Source organism: Perca fluviatilis, chromosome 4 (genome assembly GCF_010015445.1).
Source record: "Perca fluviatilis chromosome 4, GENO_Pfluv_1.0, whole genome shotgun sequence".
Taxonomy (NCBI): domain Eukaryota; kingdom Metazoa; phylum Chordata; class Actinopteri; order Perciformes; family Percidae; genus Perca; species Perca fluviatilis.
Genome location: NC_053115.1, coordinates 40,580,821 through 40,599,465, shown reverse-complemented (window position 1 = coordinate 40,599,465; position 18,645 = coordinate 40,580,821). Strand labels below are relative to the sequence as shown.

Genomic DNA, 18,645 nt, shown 5'->3' with positions numbered 1-18,645 from the left:
TGAAAGCGTGCGAGCAGATCATACGTGTAACGAAAGCACCATGCGCCCCAAAACTCCATAATACTATTTCTTAGCTGCTACACCCTGTGTGTGTAACGTATACGCAGCGTAGCATGCGCACATTTTACTAATTTGCTGTTAAAACAACCAGATTATTCTGTTGATTATTTTCTCGATTAATCGAATATTTATTTGGTCTCTAAAATGTCATAAAATAGTGAGAAATGTGGATCAGTGTTTCCCAAAAGTCCAAGATGACGTCCTCAAATGTCTCGTTTTGTCCCTAACTCAAAGATATTCAGTTCACTGTCCCAGAGGAGAGAAGACACTAGACATATTCACATTTAACAAGCTGATATCAAAGAATTCTTACTTTTGTCTTAAAAAAAATTACTCAAACCGACTAATAAAAACTAATCAAAATAGTTGGTGATTCATTTAAAAGTTGACAACTAATCAATTAGTCTTTGCAGCGCTAATACTATTTACATAAATAAAGAGATTTGCATGCAGAAAAGGCACAAATTGTTGCAGAAAAATGTACCAGAATGCAGAAAGATTTGCTGGGGGACGACCACCAGACAGCCCGGTTATAATATAACACTTTTATTAAGTAAAGGATCTGAATATGATCGTCCATCACAGCTTGTGAACATCCTGGGGTTCCTACTTTACTTTGGTTTAACAAAAAGCTTCAGGCAGCTGGCAGCGGATGAAGAGTTTCTCGGAATGCACATCAATGCCCCACCTTCTCACACACACACACACACACACACACACACACACACACACACACACACACACACACACACACACACACACACACACACACACACACACACACACACACACACACACACACACACACACACACCTGCAGAAATGACGCCATATCTAAAGTTAATAAACAATATTTTTAATCTGTGCTAAATATTATTATATTATATATAGCCTATGTGACCACAGCTGAGCAGCATGATTAATATTTATATATATATAATATTGTTTCCAGACCTCTGCATGTTTACATTGAAATAATTAAAAATAAATTACATTTGCGAATAGGGTATACAGGCCTAGTCTATTCCAGTGTAATGATCAGTTTTCTTACCGTTTAGTTGAGCAGACGTGATTCCAGAGCGAGTCAGGAGGCAGAGACACAGAAGAGGAAGAAGCTCCATCGCTGTCGATGTCTCCTAAAGATCAGACATCACTTTAACATCACAACGTCTCTGATAACGGAGAAGGAGACACTCCTAACGGGCTGATTGGCTGATCAGAAACACTTTCGGTTTCGAGGCAAGCTGCAACAACAGCACCACTTCCTGCACAAATCCTTCAAAATAAAAGCGTCATCTCTGCATAACTATGACTCATGCATTCTGCACAAGATCTGCTCATAATGTGTGCAAACTGCAAAAAGCTCTTTATCTTCACACTAATATTAAAGCTGATTATAACAAAAACAAAACTACAGAACTAAAGATTAAGATATATATTCACTGTTAATGCACAAAACACACACTTCTTCTGACCACTTTATAAGCAGAAGTAAAACCTTTTCCGGTGCAATTTCTCCAAAATAAAAGTTAATTAACTAAATGTTGCACAGAAAGGAGGTAGCCTACTGTTAGTTGGCAGCAAAATGCAGCTGTTCAAGATCACCAACCAGGTAAAGTGGGATCAATACTTTTTGATAGCAAAAAAGTCTATACCATTGGTTTGCCAAAGTGGGGTTCGGGGACCCCAAGGGGTCCTTGAGGGTGCTCCAGGGGGTCCGCAGCAGAAAGGGGAATCATTTTTTCACAAACATTCCATCCATAAGTAACACAATGACAGAATGTATGACTGTTTTGGTCATAGGTTTCTCTCTGTTATAAAACACCAAAAAAATCCTGAATCAGATAGTCGACCCTAGGGAGGAAATCTTACCGACTGGGGGTCTGTGGTCTATTTGGTTCAGTTTGGGGCCCGTTTTTGGAGTTAGACTGCATCTCCTCCTCCTGAAAACACTCCCATAGTTCGTTTGTTTAAAGGTGCTGTAGGGAGGATTGTGAAGATCCAGGGCTTAGCCAAAAAATTTGAACATCGACAACTTCTCAGTCCCTCCCCCCTTTCTGCTAAAGCCCAAAACGGTCTCCTAAGCCCCTCCCCCCACAAGGGAGAATTAATGCGTGTGCATGAGCAGTGATTGACACACAGTTAGACACCCCCTGGCCCTGATTGGTACATCTGAACAGGGAGCGGTGGATTTTTGCAAATCGCACTCCAGGCTGTAGGTGGAGCCAGAGGAGACAGATTTTTTTTAAATGACCTGCTTCATGTAGTTCTACTGGAACATAGGACAGAAAGTTAATTTTAGAAGTCTTACTGCACCTACTGCACCTTTAAGTGTAGAGCTTGAGTCATACTTTCCGTAAAAATCTACGCGAGCTACATAAGGACCCTACGCCGTAGCCTGACATGCACCTCTAAAAATGTAACTACACACGTCACCCTACGCGACCTGTGCGCCGTCGCGCGGCTTGTTAGCGTTGCATTTCCGACTCATTTCCTGGTTCTCCTTCTCCATAAATAACACGAAATCAAGGAGAGGGTTAACTTCTCCTGCTCCAGATTTCCCACCGTGGTCAGAAAGAACAGGATTGCCCTGAATGTTTACACACTCTTGCTCCGTCTCTGGCTAAAAGGGAAAAGGCCTCGGAAATACCTCACAACCCCCATACGCTACACATCTATTCACATTTATTTCCTTGTGCCCGGACATGGACCATGAACACTTGTGTTTTCCCTTAACTTGTTTCGGACATGAACTCCTCTCCCCGGCTAGGAGCCAAACATCCACACCGACCTCCAGCCTAGAGGATGTTCACGCTCCTATACAGCAGCAGTCAGTGTGGTGCTGGCAGTAATAAATATGTGGAATACATGTTGTGGATGCAGCTACGTCCATAGGGAGTTGGGTTGAGAACCGGAGGGTCGCCAGTTCAAATTTCTGTATAGACCAAAGTATGAAACCTTGATCGGTAGCTGGAGAGGCACTGGACTGGCAACTCACACTCATCTCATGGAGCAGCCTTCACTCTGACATCTCTCCTTTAGTGTGCACAGCATGTATAGGCCATGTGTGTGTACTTCAGGCCTGTGTGTAATTTGTATGCAACTGTACTAACCGAGTGAAAATTTAAATTTCCTCTTGCGGGATAACTAAAGCCTGGCTCACACTACAGGAGTTTTAAAATCCTAACCGAGTTTGAAATCTGGTTGCAGCACACACTTGAGGAGAATCTTTGCAGATTTTCTTCCCTCAAATCTTAAACTTGCTCACACTACAAGATTTGAAAATAGTGGGGCATCACACACTACAAGATATTCTTAAGATTATTTTGCCAGATTTAGCACCTCACGTGACGCGATCTCACGGGGAAGTGCCATATATATGTCAATGGGAAGCGCATGTAAACAAAATGGATACTTTGTCACGGCAACTTGCTGTAGTAATACTTAGCCTATCCTTTGTACCAATAAAAAACAAAATAAAATAAAACGAGCGTGGACGATAATATTATTCAAACAAACTATCGTATTTTCCGGACTATCAGTCGCACTTTTTTTCCTACTTTGGCTGGTCCTGCGACTTATAGTCAGGTGCGACTTGTATATCAATATATATATAATGGAACATGTTAATTCATACTGAAACATTACCGTCTACAGCCGTGAGAGGGCGCTCTAGGCTTGTGCCAACTATATGCTGCTCCTAAAGACAACTGAGAAAGAAAAGAGATAAACTGCAGGTAGTAAAATATGCAGCCCGAAAACGGTCATCGAGCAGCAGAAAGAACGTTTGAAATGAGGGAGAACCTTGTGAGGGAGACTGGCAAAAAGGTTACTCTTGCAATGAAGAAATGAAAGAAAGCTAATCGGCTAATCACGGGCTGAAAGCTAGATGGCCAGAGCTGGAGGAACGAGTCCACAGGTGGGGGCTTGAACAACGTGCGCTGCCGGGAGGGGGCTTGACAACGGTACCGCCTCCACGCCTGCTAGTCGTTCTGTTGTGATTTATACTCGGGCGATTTATAGTCCTAAAATACGGTGTGTGCAATGCATCTTTAGTTAGACCTGAATGTAGCAGATGATCACTGACCTAGATCTAATGTTTACATTTGCTAGCTAGTGCCTAGCAACTTTGTATACTCCCCCGGTAGGTCCAGATCTGAAGCGATCTCTCCCCAGCTCTTCTCTTTATCATTCTGATTATGATATTCTTTTGATGAGACATTAAACAGCCACTCGTGCTGTCGCCACATCTCCACCATCCTTTCTTCCAACTCAGTTGTCCACCGGACTCATACTACAGCTGCTTTCGCGGACATTTTCAAAAGTTTCCGTCACTTCTGTCTGCTTGCAGACCTGTCTCTCATTGGCTATTGTGGAAGTACTGACGTAATCATAGTCGTTTCACGCCCGATTATAATCCTAGATATCAAACATGTGTGATATTATCGGGACGGCCCCGATGTGTCTGCGAGCAGATCGGGAGGTGCAAGATTCGATCTGTGAACGCCTCACATTACCAGATAATTCGCACCAACATCGGACCGATCAAAGTCCTCGACAAGATTTTTCTCAGATTTTCGGAGGGGTTAACCGGGCATAAATCGGCCAAAACTCCTGTAGTCTGAGCCAGGCTTAAAGGCATGTCTTCTTCTTCTACATAATAACCAATTTTAAACTTTTCGTAAGCTATACGAATGGTTCATGCCACAGCTTTCTGAGGTCTAAAAACACTTAAAAGTGCATCCAGCCATGTGCATACAACCCCAAAAAGTGCAAGAGTCATGCACCTACACCAACTGAAAGTGCTACATTTTATTCAATGAATGAAAAAGAAAGTTTCCTGTTGCTTTTTTACCTCTGTAACAACATGGCGCGTCTCCGCCGTTACTTCTTTCTACATTTTACTTTTCTTTCTTTAACCTCTATCTACGGCTTCCTGAGGTAAATTTGTGATGTTATATTGGGCTATATAAATAAAATTGACTAAGCTACACGTGACCTGGCACCAGATGGCAGTGTACAGAAAAATAACAACTTTACTGTCCTTTACTTTACAGGTCAAATGGCTCCTACAATATACATGAATAGAATATACATTTACTTTGTCATTTTCTTGTTTACATTAATATAAACTTGTTGATAATGTCTTAATTATAATGTTCTAGTTAAAAAAAAAACTTAAAAATGTTCATGGTTTTAATGTAACTGTCTGTGTTCTTGTTTTTAATTACTGTTTTACCAGGTTCTCCTTCTCCATAAACAACATGAATTCAAGGAGAGGGTTCACTTTTCCTGCTACAGATTTCCCAATGTTGTCAGAAAGCACAAGAGAGACACTTTGCCGGTTTTGCTCCAAAGCCAATTGCCATCACTCTCTCACTCTCTCTACCACACACTCCCCACGCCCTGCTGAGATCGACGCACACACCAACGAACAAGTATAATCTTCAGGCCACTTAGGTAAGCTACGGCGAAAGCTCTACGTGGAACCTCCGCAGGATCATAAATCAAGCTCAACTTCCGCTTGCCAATAACCAGAAGTGAATTTGTGTACTGGTACCAAGCACACAGCCATGCATTGGCATGGCAACAGTTATGAGGCTCTCTTTGTGCATGTTTCTGTAAAATCATCAGATGACGTCGCCAACTTGGCTTGCTTCCGTTGCTTCTGCTAATCTTTGAGGATTTTAAAACAACTTCAACTTTGTGTCATTTCCCCTCAGTCTCTCTCATTGGACCGGCAAATCAATGGAGCAAAATTACTGACGAAATTTTGCCATTCATTCTGTGAACTCTACTAAAAAAGGTTTCAAGATTAGTTATGCTGTTTACGCCAAATTCCTAACCTACCTATGTTATGTAACTTCAAAAATAGAAACATCAGACAGTTTTTGCCTCTCCGGTGGCAGGACTGATAATGAGTCATCCTCAACATTAGTTGTGTTCTGGTTTCAGAATAATAAAGACAGTTGGAGAACAGTTACACAAAACAGGATGTCAGCTCTACAGGATGATTCTTTAATTTGGCGGCTAACACGTTATTCCCAAATGATGTACAGATTTTGGGCATTCTGTTATAAAATGGCTTAAACAATAGTGCAAATAGCTGCCATGAATGGAGCATGCATCCGACCCCCCTGGTTTTGGGATGAGCCCTGAATGTTTAAACATCTTTCTCCGTCTGTGGCTAAAGGGGGAAAAGCTCGGAAATACCTCCCAACCCCTCATACGCATACATCTGCAGTAGCCTAGTGATGCCAAATCCAAAGTTATCAGGGGCCTTTTTAACTCGTGGGAAATTGTTGTGCAGATCTAACACACTGGAGTCCCTCCTGGCCTTTTACTAGAAAGATGTTTTTACTGACTGTGGTTTTATGGGTTTAATGAATGGATACATCTTAGTGAAGGACAGGTTCAAGCTTGCTAAGCATAAGAAAGCTATTGACTTTTCCTTGGAAAAGAAAAGCTGATATGCTATTAATTAAAACATATAAAACATCCTGACTGACACGCCTGATCCTAACACGCCTGAGGTACCTGGCACACCGACGTTTGATTCCTTAGAAATATCGGTTACACAACAGCAATGTGTTGCAACACCCACGTCTGACTTCTCAGTGTGTTGCAACACCAGTGGCGGTGCCAGGGATGGGCTAGGGGGTGCTGTAGCTACCCCTAGGTTTGCCATAGCACCCCCTTAGCACCCCCAAGAAATTGCTGTGGTTGATTTATAGATAAAAAATCGTTAATGTGTAAATAGTATAATTTATATTTGAAAAATGAATAAATACATTAATAAAACTAAAAGATTATTTTTAGGCTAAAAAACACAGGTGATCGTATTCGGCCAAAGGGTGCAATAGGGTGCAGCACACATTGAACTTTTGACCTTACTTCCGCAGTAACGTATTCACAAAGAAGAAGAAGAGCTCAATATTTGGAGCCGTTAGGATTAGAGAAGTGAGTCTAACGCTAGCAATGGATAGCTTTTTACTCCCTGAACGTCAAGGTGTGGAGACTTTATCAAAACCTGTAAATGAGACTGAGAGATATGGTAAACCTGTCACCAACCGGGATGAAGAAAAGCAGCCGGAGGAAGGTGACCTGACCACGGCTTTGAATGCTGCTGAGGATGCTTAACATCACCCTGCTGTAGCCTACATGACATTAGACCAGGGGATCGCACAGCCAGGCCACAGTGGGGGAGTCAGCTGATAGGGGTCCATGCAAGAACTTTACTCTTATATCTGTCTCGTGGAAGAGCATTACAGTGAACATGTGTTTTCAAGAAATGTGAATAAATGGATCACCGAATCTAAAGTTATACAGCGCACTGGACATCGGTTTATTTTTAGCCCAGAAAACGTGTTCGCCCTCAGTGGCTTATTTAGATATATTAAGTCACTACAGATATGACTACAGTATTTTGACCATACGTGCAAGTGTGAAAACTGTGTGAGGATACATGCGCGTGTGTTTTTATGTGTGTGCTTGGCTATGGGTGGTGTATTTGGCCTGCTGCATTACTCTTCTGAGCCACTGTATGAGAGCTGCAGTAATGACTGTTTGAACCCGACTTGTTGGCTGGTATTTGAAATATACCAGCTTGGTGGGCTAATCGGAGTTCTACGGTGCTGTTGTATCGGCAACTTTAAATCAATCTCTCTTGTTCGCTCGTTTAGTAAACTGCAGCGGAGGTGGGTGGGCATCTGCGCGAGTGTGTGTAATGTTAGGCTATTTGTGTCAAGGGAAACTCAAAATTTCAGAGCACCCTCACTGAAACGTCCAGCAACCCCAAAGCACCGGCAAAAGAAGATCTCTGGCGCCGCCACTGCGCAACACTCATGTCTTGCAGGAAAAGCAATGTAATGTAATGGACAATTCTGCTTCCAACCTGTAGGGGGACCGAAGTGGGAAACGTTACATAGTGTTGCTTTAAAGCTCAGAAAAAAAAACATGCATCTTGGCCAACAGGATGTCTCCACATGGACAAATGAAGTCCTCAGTCCTAAAAGTACTAAGTTTTTTTAAAACAGCTACAGGTTATACAGAGCAACTATACTGGATCTTATTTCCTTGTGCCCGGGACATGGGCCATGAACACTGGTGTTTTCCCCTTAACTAGTTTGGGGAGATGAACTCCTCTCCCCGGCTAGGAGCCAAACATCCACACAGAGCTCCAGCCTAGAGGATGTTCACCCTTCTATACAGCAGCAGTCAATGTGGTGCTGGCAGTAATAACTATGTGGAATACATGTTGTGGATGTAGCTACGTCCGTAGGGAGTTGGGTTGGGAACCGGAGGCCTGTGTTTAATTTGTATGCAACTGTACTAACAGAGTGAAAATTGTGAATTTCCTCTCGCAGGATAACTAAAGGCATGTCTTCTCCTTTTCTTCTACATACGAATTACAGTGCTTTACTTTTCGTAGCTATACGAATGGTTCATGCCACAGCTTGCTGAGGTCTAAAAACATATCGGTCAGAAGAATGCATTAGGTCAGAGATTCTCAAAGTGGGAGGCGGGGCTCCCCAGGGGGGCTCCAAACTGTTTCAGGGGGGGCTCAGTGAATGGAAGTGAAAAATGATTACAGTAGTTATTACATAAGTTATCAATAAAATATCTTATAGAATAGCCTAAATGTGTCAAGAGATGGTAAAGAGATTAAAGTATTTTTGGTAAAATCTTAAATTATATAAAATAAGGTGAACAGGATGACTAGATGGTTAAAAAAAAAAAAAAAAAAAAAAAAAAAAAAGCAGTGTTTGGTCTCAACTGAAGCTAGGACTCCCAAAACTTTGCGTTTCTAACTTCCCTTTATTAATTATACCACAGCCACAATTACTATGGTGCGGCCAATTTGCCAATCAGTGGCCTATAGCTGTCAATCAAAATCAGTGGATCAGAACTAGAACCAAAATATGGGAGGTCTTAAAATAATAACTATTGTTCTTAAGATATAAACAAAAACTTTTTTGCTCCTACAGTACTGTTTTTTCCCCCACTTTCCCAGAGTCAGAAACTAATAATTGTCTGAGGACAGACCTTTTTATGTATGTGGTGTATTCTAAATTAATATCAAACAGCATTATTAGGCTATATTGGCTTAATTGTTGAGTGTCTGTGGCATCAAATAACATAATCCTGATCCTAAAGTGTTACGACCCATTCGATGGATTTGGGGACAGTAATGTGACAATCAATAAAGTGTGACAGAGTCAGTGTAAAAGAGAAATATGTGGTTTTTATTCCAAACATGGAAATAGTTCACAACATGTTGGTGGGAGATGGGACCTGGAGGTTGTGCCAAACAAATGAAATTAATATAACAAAACTAGGCCTAGCTCACCACTAGCTCTACAAACAAAACAAGTCAAACCAAATACCTAACCTGCTTCTCTAAAAAAGATAAAGAGAACATTACACAGGTGGCAACAACCACTAAACATGGTGTGTCTATACAAAGATCAACGATGTGCAAAATATACAGGGTACCCCAACTTACCTAAGGTCCTCAACCTCCACCTCACAAAACTCTACAGTTTAATTACCAAAGAGCCACAGCTTAAAGGACAGGAAGGCAGAGCAGAGCAAGAGAGAATCCCTCTTCTCAGGAGTCCTCCTTTTATTGACTGCCACCTTGAATGCTAATTGGCCAACTCCAAACACAGGTGTAAAACAATAATCTCAATCACCTGGAGAGAAAACAGAGTGAGCAAGAGGAAGAACAACAAGAGAGAGAGAGAACACATGCAGACAGGTGCTTTGTCTGTCATGCAACACCCCCACCCATATAAGTCCAAGCAAAGCTAAAAAAATATACTTCATATCCAGAAGACAAGGGGAGCTCCATGGACTGGAACACCGCAAATCCATTTTGCACCAGATAGTCAACCTCCTTCTTCATGACTTCCCTCTTAGCGAGACTTACCCGATATGCATGCTGCTTGAGTGGCTCAGGGCTAGTCAGAACAACGTCATGAGCTATGACAGAAGTTTGAGAGGGGATGGCATCAAACAAACACAGGAAATGACTTATTAGGTCCTTTACATCTTTACTCTGGTCATCAGGCAGATGAGACAAGTAGCGGTCCAAGTTGGACAGCACTTCAATGTTACTCAGCCTGGCCCCTTGTGGTGTAGCACCACGCATCACCAGCCCATCATTATCACCAGGAGAGCTCACCTTCAAATTGGAAGCCATAGGCGATATAGCTGGATGCTCACCCCGGACTGTGGTTGATTCCCTTTGACTCCCCCGGGAGTGGTACAGTTTGTTCGTCGCCTGCGATCAGGGGTCTGGATGACATAGTCGGTTTCACCGATTTTCTTCTCTACAACATAAGGACCAGAAAATTTAGTAGAGAGTACAGAACCGGGTATAGGCAACAGAATCAAAACCTTGTCGCCTGGCTGGAACAAGTATGCAACTGCTCTACGGTCATAGCGTTTCTTCATCTTGAGCTGGGAAGAAGTCAGCACTTGTTGGAGGCGATCCTTGAGCCCAGCAACATACTGTGGAATACTTTTGACTCTTTTTTCCGGCATGACCAGTAGCTCCTTAAATACCTTCAAAGGACCTCTCACCTTGTGTCCGAACACCAGTTCAGCAGGTCTGAACCCTAGAGACTCCTGTACAACTTCACGGGCTGCAAACAACACAAGCGGCACACTGTCATCCCAGACCTTCTGCGACTCATTACAGTTCTTCTGTAACATGGATTTCGTAGTCTGATGAAATCTCTTTAGTGCTCCCTGACTTTCAGGATGATAGGGACTAGAGGTATGTTTAACGCCTCATTTTTGAAGTGCCTGGACAAACACCTTTGATTTGAAATTGGTTCCTTGATCCGTTTGAACCACTTTTGGCAGACCAAACATTTAAAAGAACTTCACCAGAGCTTTGACAACGACAGGAGTCGTTATTTTCCATAGTGGGATAGCTTCTGGAAACCTAGTGGAAGCACACATAACAGTTAGTAGGAACTGAATTCCAGATTTAGTCTTAGGCAATGGTCCCACACAATCACTCTTTGAAATGGCTCACCCATTAATGGGGTGGAGAGGAGCAGGGGGAATCACCTGGTTTGGTTTTCCAGTGACTTGACATACATGGCAGGTACAACAGTGAACAACATCAGACTTCAGTCCTGGCCAAAAGAAATGCTTGAGGACTCTATCATATCATAACTTTTGGTTTCAGCCTACCACTCCTCAGTTAAAATAAATATATAAAATACATCCTCGGTGGAGCTCTATCGCCATCTTGTGTCGTGTTACTGGAGTTACACAAGTCTAATATCATCATCAGTCCTGTCTCTTGTGAAAAGATGAACACATGATTCCATTCCTGTTTTTGGAGATTGGTCTGTTTTAAGGTCCATGTACTGAACCCCTTCACGTTCCTTTTTATGCGTTATTTGCATTTTTCTACATTTACTGTTTGTTTATATCATATTAAATGTTAATGTTTTCATGCACCGACAGCCAAGGCAAATTCCTTGTAAGTGTTACTTACTTAGCAAGAAATATTTTTCTATTATATTTTTGGTCTGGTGGGTGTGTCTCTCGTTTTTTGGGCTGTGTCACAGGGGATCCCCAGGGATTACATAATCAGTATCATGTTATTACCTGAAAAGTTTATTGTAATAATATGTTTTTCACGTTATAACAAGGTATTATCACATTTTAACAAGATATTTTCACGTTTTTACGACATACAAACTTATAAAGTTATAACAATTCTTGTTATTACAATATACTATTTATCATGTTATAACGTGATACTTTTCATGTTGTAACATGAAACTTTACACGTAACGTGAACATTCATCTTGTCAGAACATGAAACTCCTGTTTAAATAAGGACAGTGTGCAGACGAATACATTGAGAATCATGAATCATAAACACAATTTAAGTTCTACATCATCATGGGCTGAGAGTCATTCTTCCTTCTGTATGCTCCATCCATTTCAAAATCCTTCTTAGAGTATGCAACTCTCATGTTATGTTATAACGTGATAGTGTATTGCAATAACAAGAAAATGTTTTTGTTATAACTTGATAAGTTTGTATGATGTAAAAACTTGAAAATATCTTGTTATAACGTGAAAAACATCTTGTTATTACAATGAACTTTTCAGGTAATAAAGTGATAATGACGTCTTTCTTTTTCTGCCGTGGCAGCACTACCCTTCCGTACCCAATCAGCTGAGACGTGTCTGTAAACTCGTGGTAATAAAAAGGCAGAGCGGCTCGCACACACAACAGGATGTTCAACTCAGCCCCGTCTAAATTTAGAAAAACATGTTGCTACATTTTGTCGGGGCTGAACGTGGCCGAGGTCACACAACAACAGCACTTCCTGTCTGTTTTGATACATTAATATATTTGTGTGTAGAATCCTAATTGAGGACTTTTATATGACTGCTAGATTGGGATAATGCCTTGCCTTAAGTATTTAAAGCACTTTATTATGTATGTACTATGTACTTTATTTTAGTGTATTGATTGATGTATGTACCTTAATGTATTGTCAATAGAGCCTTGCCGCTTTGAATATGTTTGTTTTGGAGAAATGCAAAATCAATATTCCTGTGAGAAGTTGTAATGTACTGAATTGTTCTAAATAGTTAAAACAAAATTCCTTGTTTCTGACTCACATGTCGCTGAACTAACCAATCAGACGCTAGCAGAACTTAGACTGAGGTTATAATGTGAGGAAAACCACAGATAGATTCATAACTGCTGATATAAATAATTAAACATGTAAATATGTTAATTACAACTGTGTAAACACAAATATACAAATAGTTAACTGTATAAACATTGTAAATATATAGTAAAAAAAAACAATTCTCTGGGCCATTTCTAAGGCACTTTATTCACTTTCTCACTAGTTGGATAAAAAGATCAATACCACATCTCAGCCTTTACTATTCTTCTAAATACACAAGCAAGAAATTATTGTCTAAATAGCAAACAACTGTAATAAAACACAATATAAAATAACAAAATTAAATGAAGTGACCTTTTTTTTACACAATTTTAAAATAAAAAATTTTTTTTTGTTTGGGTTGGGAAAAAAAAAAAAAAAAAAAAAAAAAAAAAAAAAAAAAAGGGTAAGGGTGTGGGGGTGGTGGGGGGGGTGGCCTCCGTCCTTTTTTTTTTTTTAAAGGGCCCCTGGGCGCCTTTTTTTTTTTTTTTCAGGGGGGCCCCTTTTTTTTTTTTTTTTTTTTTCCCTTTCCCCCTGAGTTTGTGTTTTTTTTTTTTTTTTTTTTTTTTTAAATATAGGTGTTTTTTGTCTCTCCAATAATAAAAAATAAAAAAAAAAAATTGTGGGTGGGTGGGGAAGAAAAAGAAAAAAAAAAAAGAAAAAAAAAAAAGAGGGGGATAGGGTGGGAAAGGGGAGCGGGTTTTTTAAAAAAGGGGGGGGGTTTTGGGGAAAGGGTTTTTTTTTTTTTTTTTAAGGAGTTTTGCCCCCTGAGAGAGGCATCATGGCTTTCAAACGAGCAAAGTGGCAGTTGGTCAAGGCCACACCCCCACCCCCTGCCCCCCTCTCCTCTCTCCTCCTCAATAGCTACAGACACAGAAATGGCACATCCTAAGGAAAGCTCATTGTGGGACTGGCTCTAGTGGCTGTAATTCTGCACCAAGGCTGAATTCCGGGAAAGAGACTTCAGATACAGTATTAGGGGACCACTATGGCCTATATAAAAGAGACTTCAGATACAGTATTAGGGGACCACTATGGCCTATATAAAAGAGACTTCAGATACAGTATTAGGGGACCACTATGGCCTATATAAAAGAGACTTCAGATACAGTATTAGGGGACCACTATGGCCTATATAAAAGAGAACTTCAGATACAGTATTAGGGGACCACTAAGGCCTATATAAAAAGAGAACTCAGATACAGTATAGGGACCACTTAAGGTCTATATAAAAGAGACTTCAGATACAGTATTAGGGGACCACTAAGGTCTATATAAAAGAGACTTCAGATACAGTATTAGGGAACCACTAAGGCCTATATAAAAGAGACTTCAGATACAGTATTAGGGGGCCACTAAGGTCTATATAAAAGAGACTTCGATACAGTATTAGGGGGCACTAAGGTCTATATAAAAGAGACTTCAGATACAGTATTAGGGAACCACTAAGGCCTATATAAAGAGAGACTTCAGATACAGTATTAGGGGAACACTAAGGTCTATATAAAAGAGACTTCAGATACAGTATTAGGGGGCCACTAAGGTCTATATAAAAGAGACTTCAGATACAGTATAAGGGGACCACTAAGGTCTATATAAAAAAGACTTCAGATACAGTATTAGGGGACCACTACGATCTATATAAAAGAGACTTCAGATACAGTATTAGGGGCCACTAAGGTCTATATAAAAGAGACTTCAGATACAGTATTAGGGGACCACTAAGGTCTATATAAAAGAGACTTCAGATACAGTATTAGGGGACCACTAAGGTCTATATAAAAGAGACTTCAGATACAGTATTAGGGGAACCACTAAGGTCTATATAAAAGAGACTTCAGATACAGTATTAGGGGAGCACACTAAGGTCTATATAAAGAGACTTCAGATACAGTATTAGGGGGCCACTAAGGTCTATATAAAAGAGACTTCAGATACAGTATAAGGGGACCACTAAGGTCTATATAAAAAGAGACTTCAGATACAGTATTAGGGGACCACTAAGGTCTACATAAAAGAGACTTCAGATACAGTATTAGGGGACCACTAAGGTCTATATAAAAGAGACTTCCAGATACAGTATTAGGGGACCACTAAGGTCTATATAAAAGAGACTTCAGATACAGTATTAGGGGAACACTAAGGTCTATATAAAAGAGACTTCAGATACAGTATTAGGGGACCACTAAGGCTATACATAAAAGAGACTTCGATACAGTATTAGGGGACCACTCACGGTCTATATAAAAGAGACTTCAGATACAGTATTAGGGGACCACTAAGGTCTATATAAAAGAGACTTCAGATACAGTATTAGGGGACCACTAAGGTCTATATAAAAGAGACTTCAGATACAGTATTAGGGGACCACTAAGGTCTATATAAAAGAGACTTCAGATACAGTATTAGGGGACCACTAAGGTCTATATAAAAGAGACTTCAGATACAGTATTAGGGGGCCACTAAGGTCTATATAAAAGAGACTTCAGATACAGTATAAGGGGACCACTAAGGTCTACATAAAAGAGACTTCAGATACAGTATTAGGGGACCACTAAGGTCTATATAAAAGAGACTTCAGATACAGTATTAGGGGACCACTAAGGTCTATATAAAAGAGACTTCAGATACAGTATTAGGGGACCACTAAGGTCTACATAAAAGAGACTTCAGATACAGTATTAGGGGACCACTAAGGTCTATATAAAAGAGACTTCAGATACAGTATTATGGGACCACTGAGGTCTATATAAAAGCATCCAAAGAGCACCATGTCATGGGACCTTTAAAACCTGGTCTGAACCCTCGAACAGGCCTTTGAAGGATCTGTTTGGAGGTGAGGACCGGCTCAAAATGTTCAAACATGTCCTCACTCCTAAGGTTTAAAACTCAAAATGGTTCTCACAAAGATAGATGTACAAGTAAACAGACAAACACACACACACCTTAACGATAGACCTGAATGACATCATATCTGTCGACTTACCACATGATGACTCCTCTTTAGGATGCATCTGAACCATGACAGGATTGTCTTTTATATTTGCAGGACCTGCAGCAAAAAAAGTATATATTTCATAAAGTCAACTTTTATATTAAAAGACATTATTTTGGTAGACAACACAAATATATTTACATTTCATCATCTTTCTAAATTCAAATATATATATATATATAAATAACAAAACAGACATTCAACTATAAAAAAGACTGTGTGCCTTGTGTGTTCTCGCCGGCTGTGCTCCCTACACGTTCACTTTGTTTCGTTTACAACACATTCAAGGAACGGCAAGAGACTCATTTATGACCATATTAAGAAGCAGATATCTGATCGCGGTCCAGGGAGAGAGGTCTACGGTGTTAAATTAATTTTTAAGGTAATCAATGCTACATCTCATTCACGGGCTCAACATATTTTAAATCCAGAAGTAAGAAATGATTGTCTAAAGAGCAAACAACCGTAATAAAACACAATATAAAATAACAAAATTAAATGAAGTGACCTTTTTTACACAATATTTCACACCATCACTTAAAAAATTGTAATTTGGTGTGAATACAAGAAGACAAGGCTTATAAGAGCATCATCATGTTGACCTCATCCTCTCTGCTCTACACACCTCTGGAACAGGAATAATGCAGTAGAGCTGTAATCAGGCCTTAAAAGTTAGGCCCGAATAGGACCAAGCCCGACAGAATTCCTGTGCCTGTGTACAATGATAGAAATTAAGCTGCTCAGTTCTCCCCGCAACTGACACACACACACACACACACACACACACACACACACACACACACACAGTGGATGCAGGAAAACCCGGAGATGAGACATACAGGATGACCTAAATTGAGGACAGCTACGCTCGTTATTGTAAGATCAATGATAAGTTAAAGTCCAATAAGTCCTTTATCAAACCGTATGAATGTGTCCCAGGCCAGGATATTAAATTAACTAACAATGAACTCAACAAGCCACTGACACATATGTTCAAATTTGATTCAATAAATTATTTTTTGTCTTACTGTAAATCCACAAGCCATTATACCAACATTGGCAGCATCCTGAGCCTTTTTGGTAAGGTTACTAGGAAAACTCAGCCCAGAGAAGTTTTATTCTCCCCAAAACAAGTTTCCTTTTTATTTTGAAAGAGCTATACCAAAAGACATCGCAACATTTATCGCAATTTTTTACAAAACTTCCCGCTAAATCCGGCATTTTGAGCCGCAACAATCTAAAAAAAAGGCCGCGAAATCCTGAAAGCCTCATACCATCATTAATGGATGAAGGGCGTTCTTCCAAGGTGAAGCCGCAGTAAAAAAGACAAAACAATATTAAAGAAAATTAAGTCAAACTTTCTTGATCATATTCAGGCTGCACAAACTGCTAACAGATCATTTATTTTGGTGGCTGATATAAACAGATTTGCCCCCTCCAAAAAGTAAAAAAAAAGAAAGCATTATGTATTACGCATTCTTTTCGGTTTGGAAATAAAGTTAATCCACAAACATGAACCAGAATAGCAGGTGCACTTAGAGACGCCTACTGCTTTGTGTGTGTCGCTGTGTGATTAGAATAGAGTCCTAATTCATATATATTCTATCATTTTAAGAATAGAATAAAATTGCCTTAAGTACATTATAACATCCTGTCGTTTGAATGCACACAGATAATTATTTTTAATCATTATGTTTGTTCAGATGCAGCAGCTAGATAACAAGGTGGAGACGAGGCTCCAGTCCTTAAATGAGAGGACATCTTTAACTGTTAAATCAAAGTACTCACCAACATCAAGGTTAATGTTGGACATTTGAGGTTTCTGAATTAATGGAAAACTACATCTCTATTCTCCACTGTCAGTCCTCGTTGTATTTCTGATGGTTATGGAGGCGTTGCCTTGTTCCAGTTGATCTGGAAAATGTGTGAAGTAATTATTAAAGGCAGAAAAAAAAGTGTAAGCAGAATTATTCCACAAAGGCAGTTTTACAAGCAGTTTAGATTGTAGTCTAATTTCTCCTCTAACATAATTATTTCTGCATATGTTTTTTATAGATGAATAATAATAATAATAATAATAATACATTTAATTTGTAATGCACTTTATATTTACGCAAATCTCAAAGTACTACAAGATAGTGTTAAAAATTATAAAAACACATGGAGAGCATGAAAATAAATCAAAGGAAAAGGGCCCAAGTTCACTCAAAAGCTCTCCTAAAAAGGTGGGTTTTAAGGCCATGTTTAAAAGCATCCACAGTCTGTGGTGTCCTCAGGTGGTCAGGGAGAGCATTCCACAGACTGGGAGCAGCTGAGCAGAAAGCTCGATCTCCCATTGTACGGAGTTTTGTCCTGGGAGGGTTCAAAAAATATGCTGAGGCAGATCGGAGGGTACGTGTTGAGGTCTGTGGGGTGAAGAGTTCCTTGAGGTAGGGGGGGGCTTCACCATGAATGCACTGGTGGGTAAGCAGGGAGACCTTGTACTCAACCCTGAGTGAGACAGGAAGCCAATGGAGTGATTTGAGGATGGGGGTGATGTGGTCATATTTGCGCACCCTCAACAGGATCCTAGCAGCGCTGTTTTGGATATACTGCAACTTCCGCAGGCTTTTCTCAGGGATCCCGGTGAGGAGCGCATTGCAGTAGTCCAGCCTGGAGGAGACAAAAGCGTGGACAAGCTTTTCCGCGTCTGCAGGAGTGAGTGTGGGACGGAGTTTGGCGATGTTCCTGATGTGGAAGAAGGAGGTCTTGCAGAGATGTTTGATGTGAGCCTCAAAGGTCAGATGAGAGTCCATTTTAACACCCAGGTTAGTGGCTGATGTTGAAAGTGGAATAGTTTGGCTGGAGAAGGTGATGCTGGTAATGTCAGATGAT

The 18,645-nt window shown here is 40.3% G+C and overlaps 1 protein-coding gene across 1 annotated transcript in view; it reads right to left on the bottom strand.

Annotated features, from left to right (window-relative positions):
* Window positions 1-15,760: 15,760 nt before the first annotated feature.
* Window positions 15,761-18,645, bottom strand: part of LOC120557127 (V-set and immunoglobulin domain-containing protein 1-like) — a 28,756-nt gene continuing 25,871 nt past the window's right edge. Inside the window, exons 6-7 of the mRNA XM_039797160.1 lie at window positions 17,560-17,685; window positions 15,761-15,828 (exon numbers count right to left, since the gene is read on the bottom strand). Of these exons, the coding sequence (XP_039653094.1) occupies window positions 17,618-17,685 (68 nt within the window). The 3' untranslated portion in view covers window positions 15,761-15,828; window positions 17,560-17,617. The remainder of the gene's footprint in view (window positions 15,829-17,559; window positions 17,686-18,645) is intronic.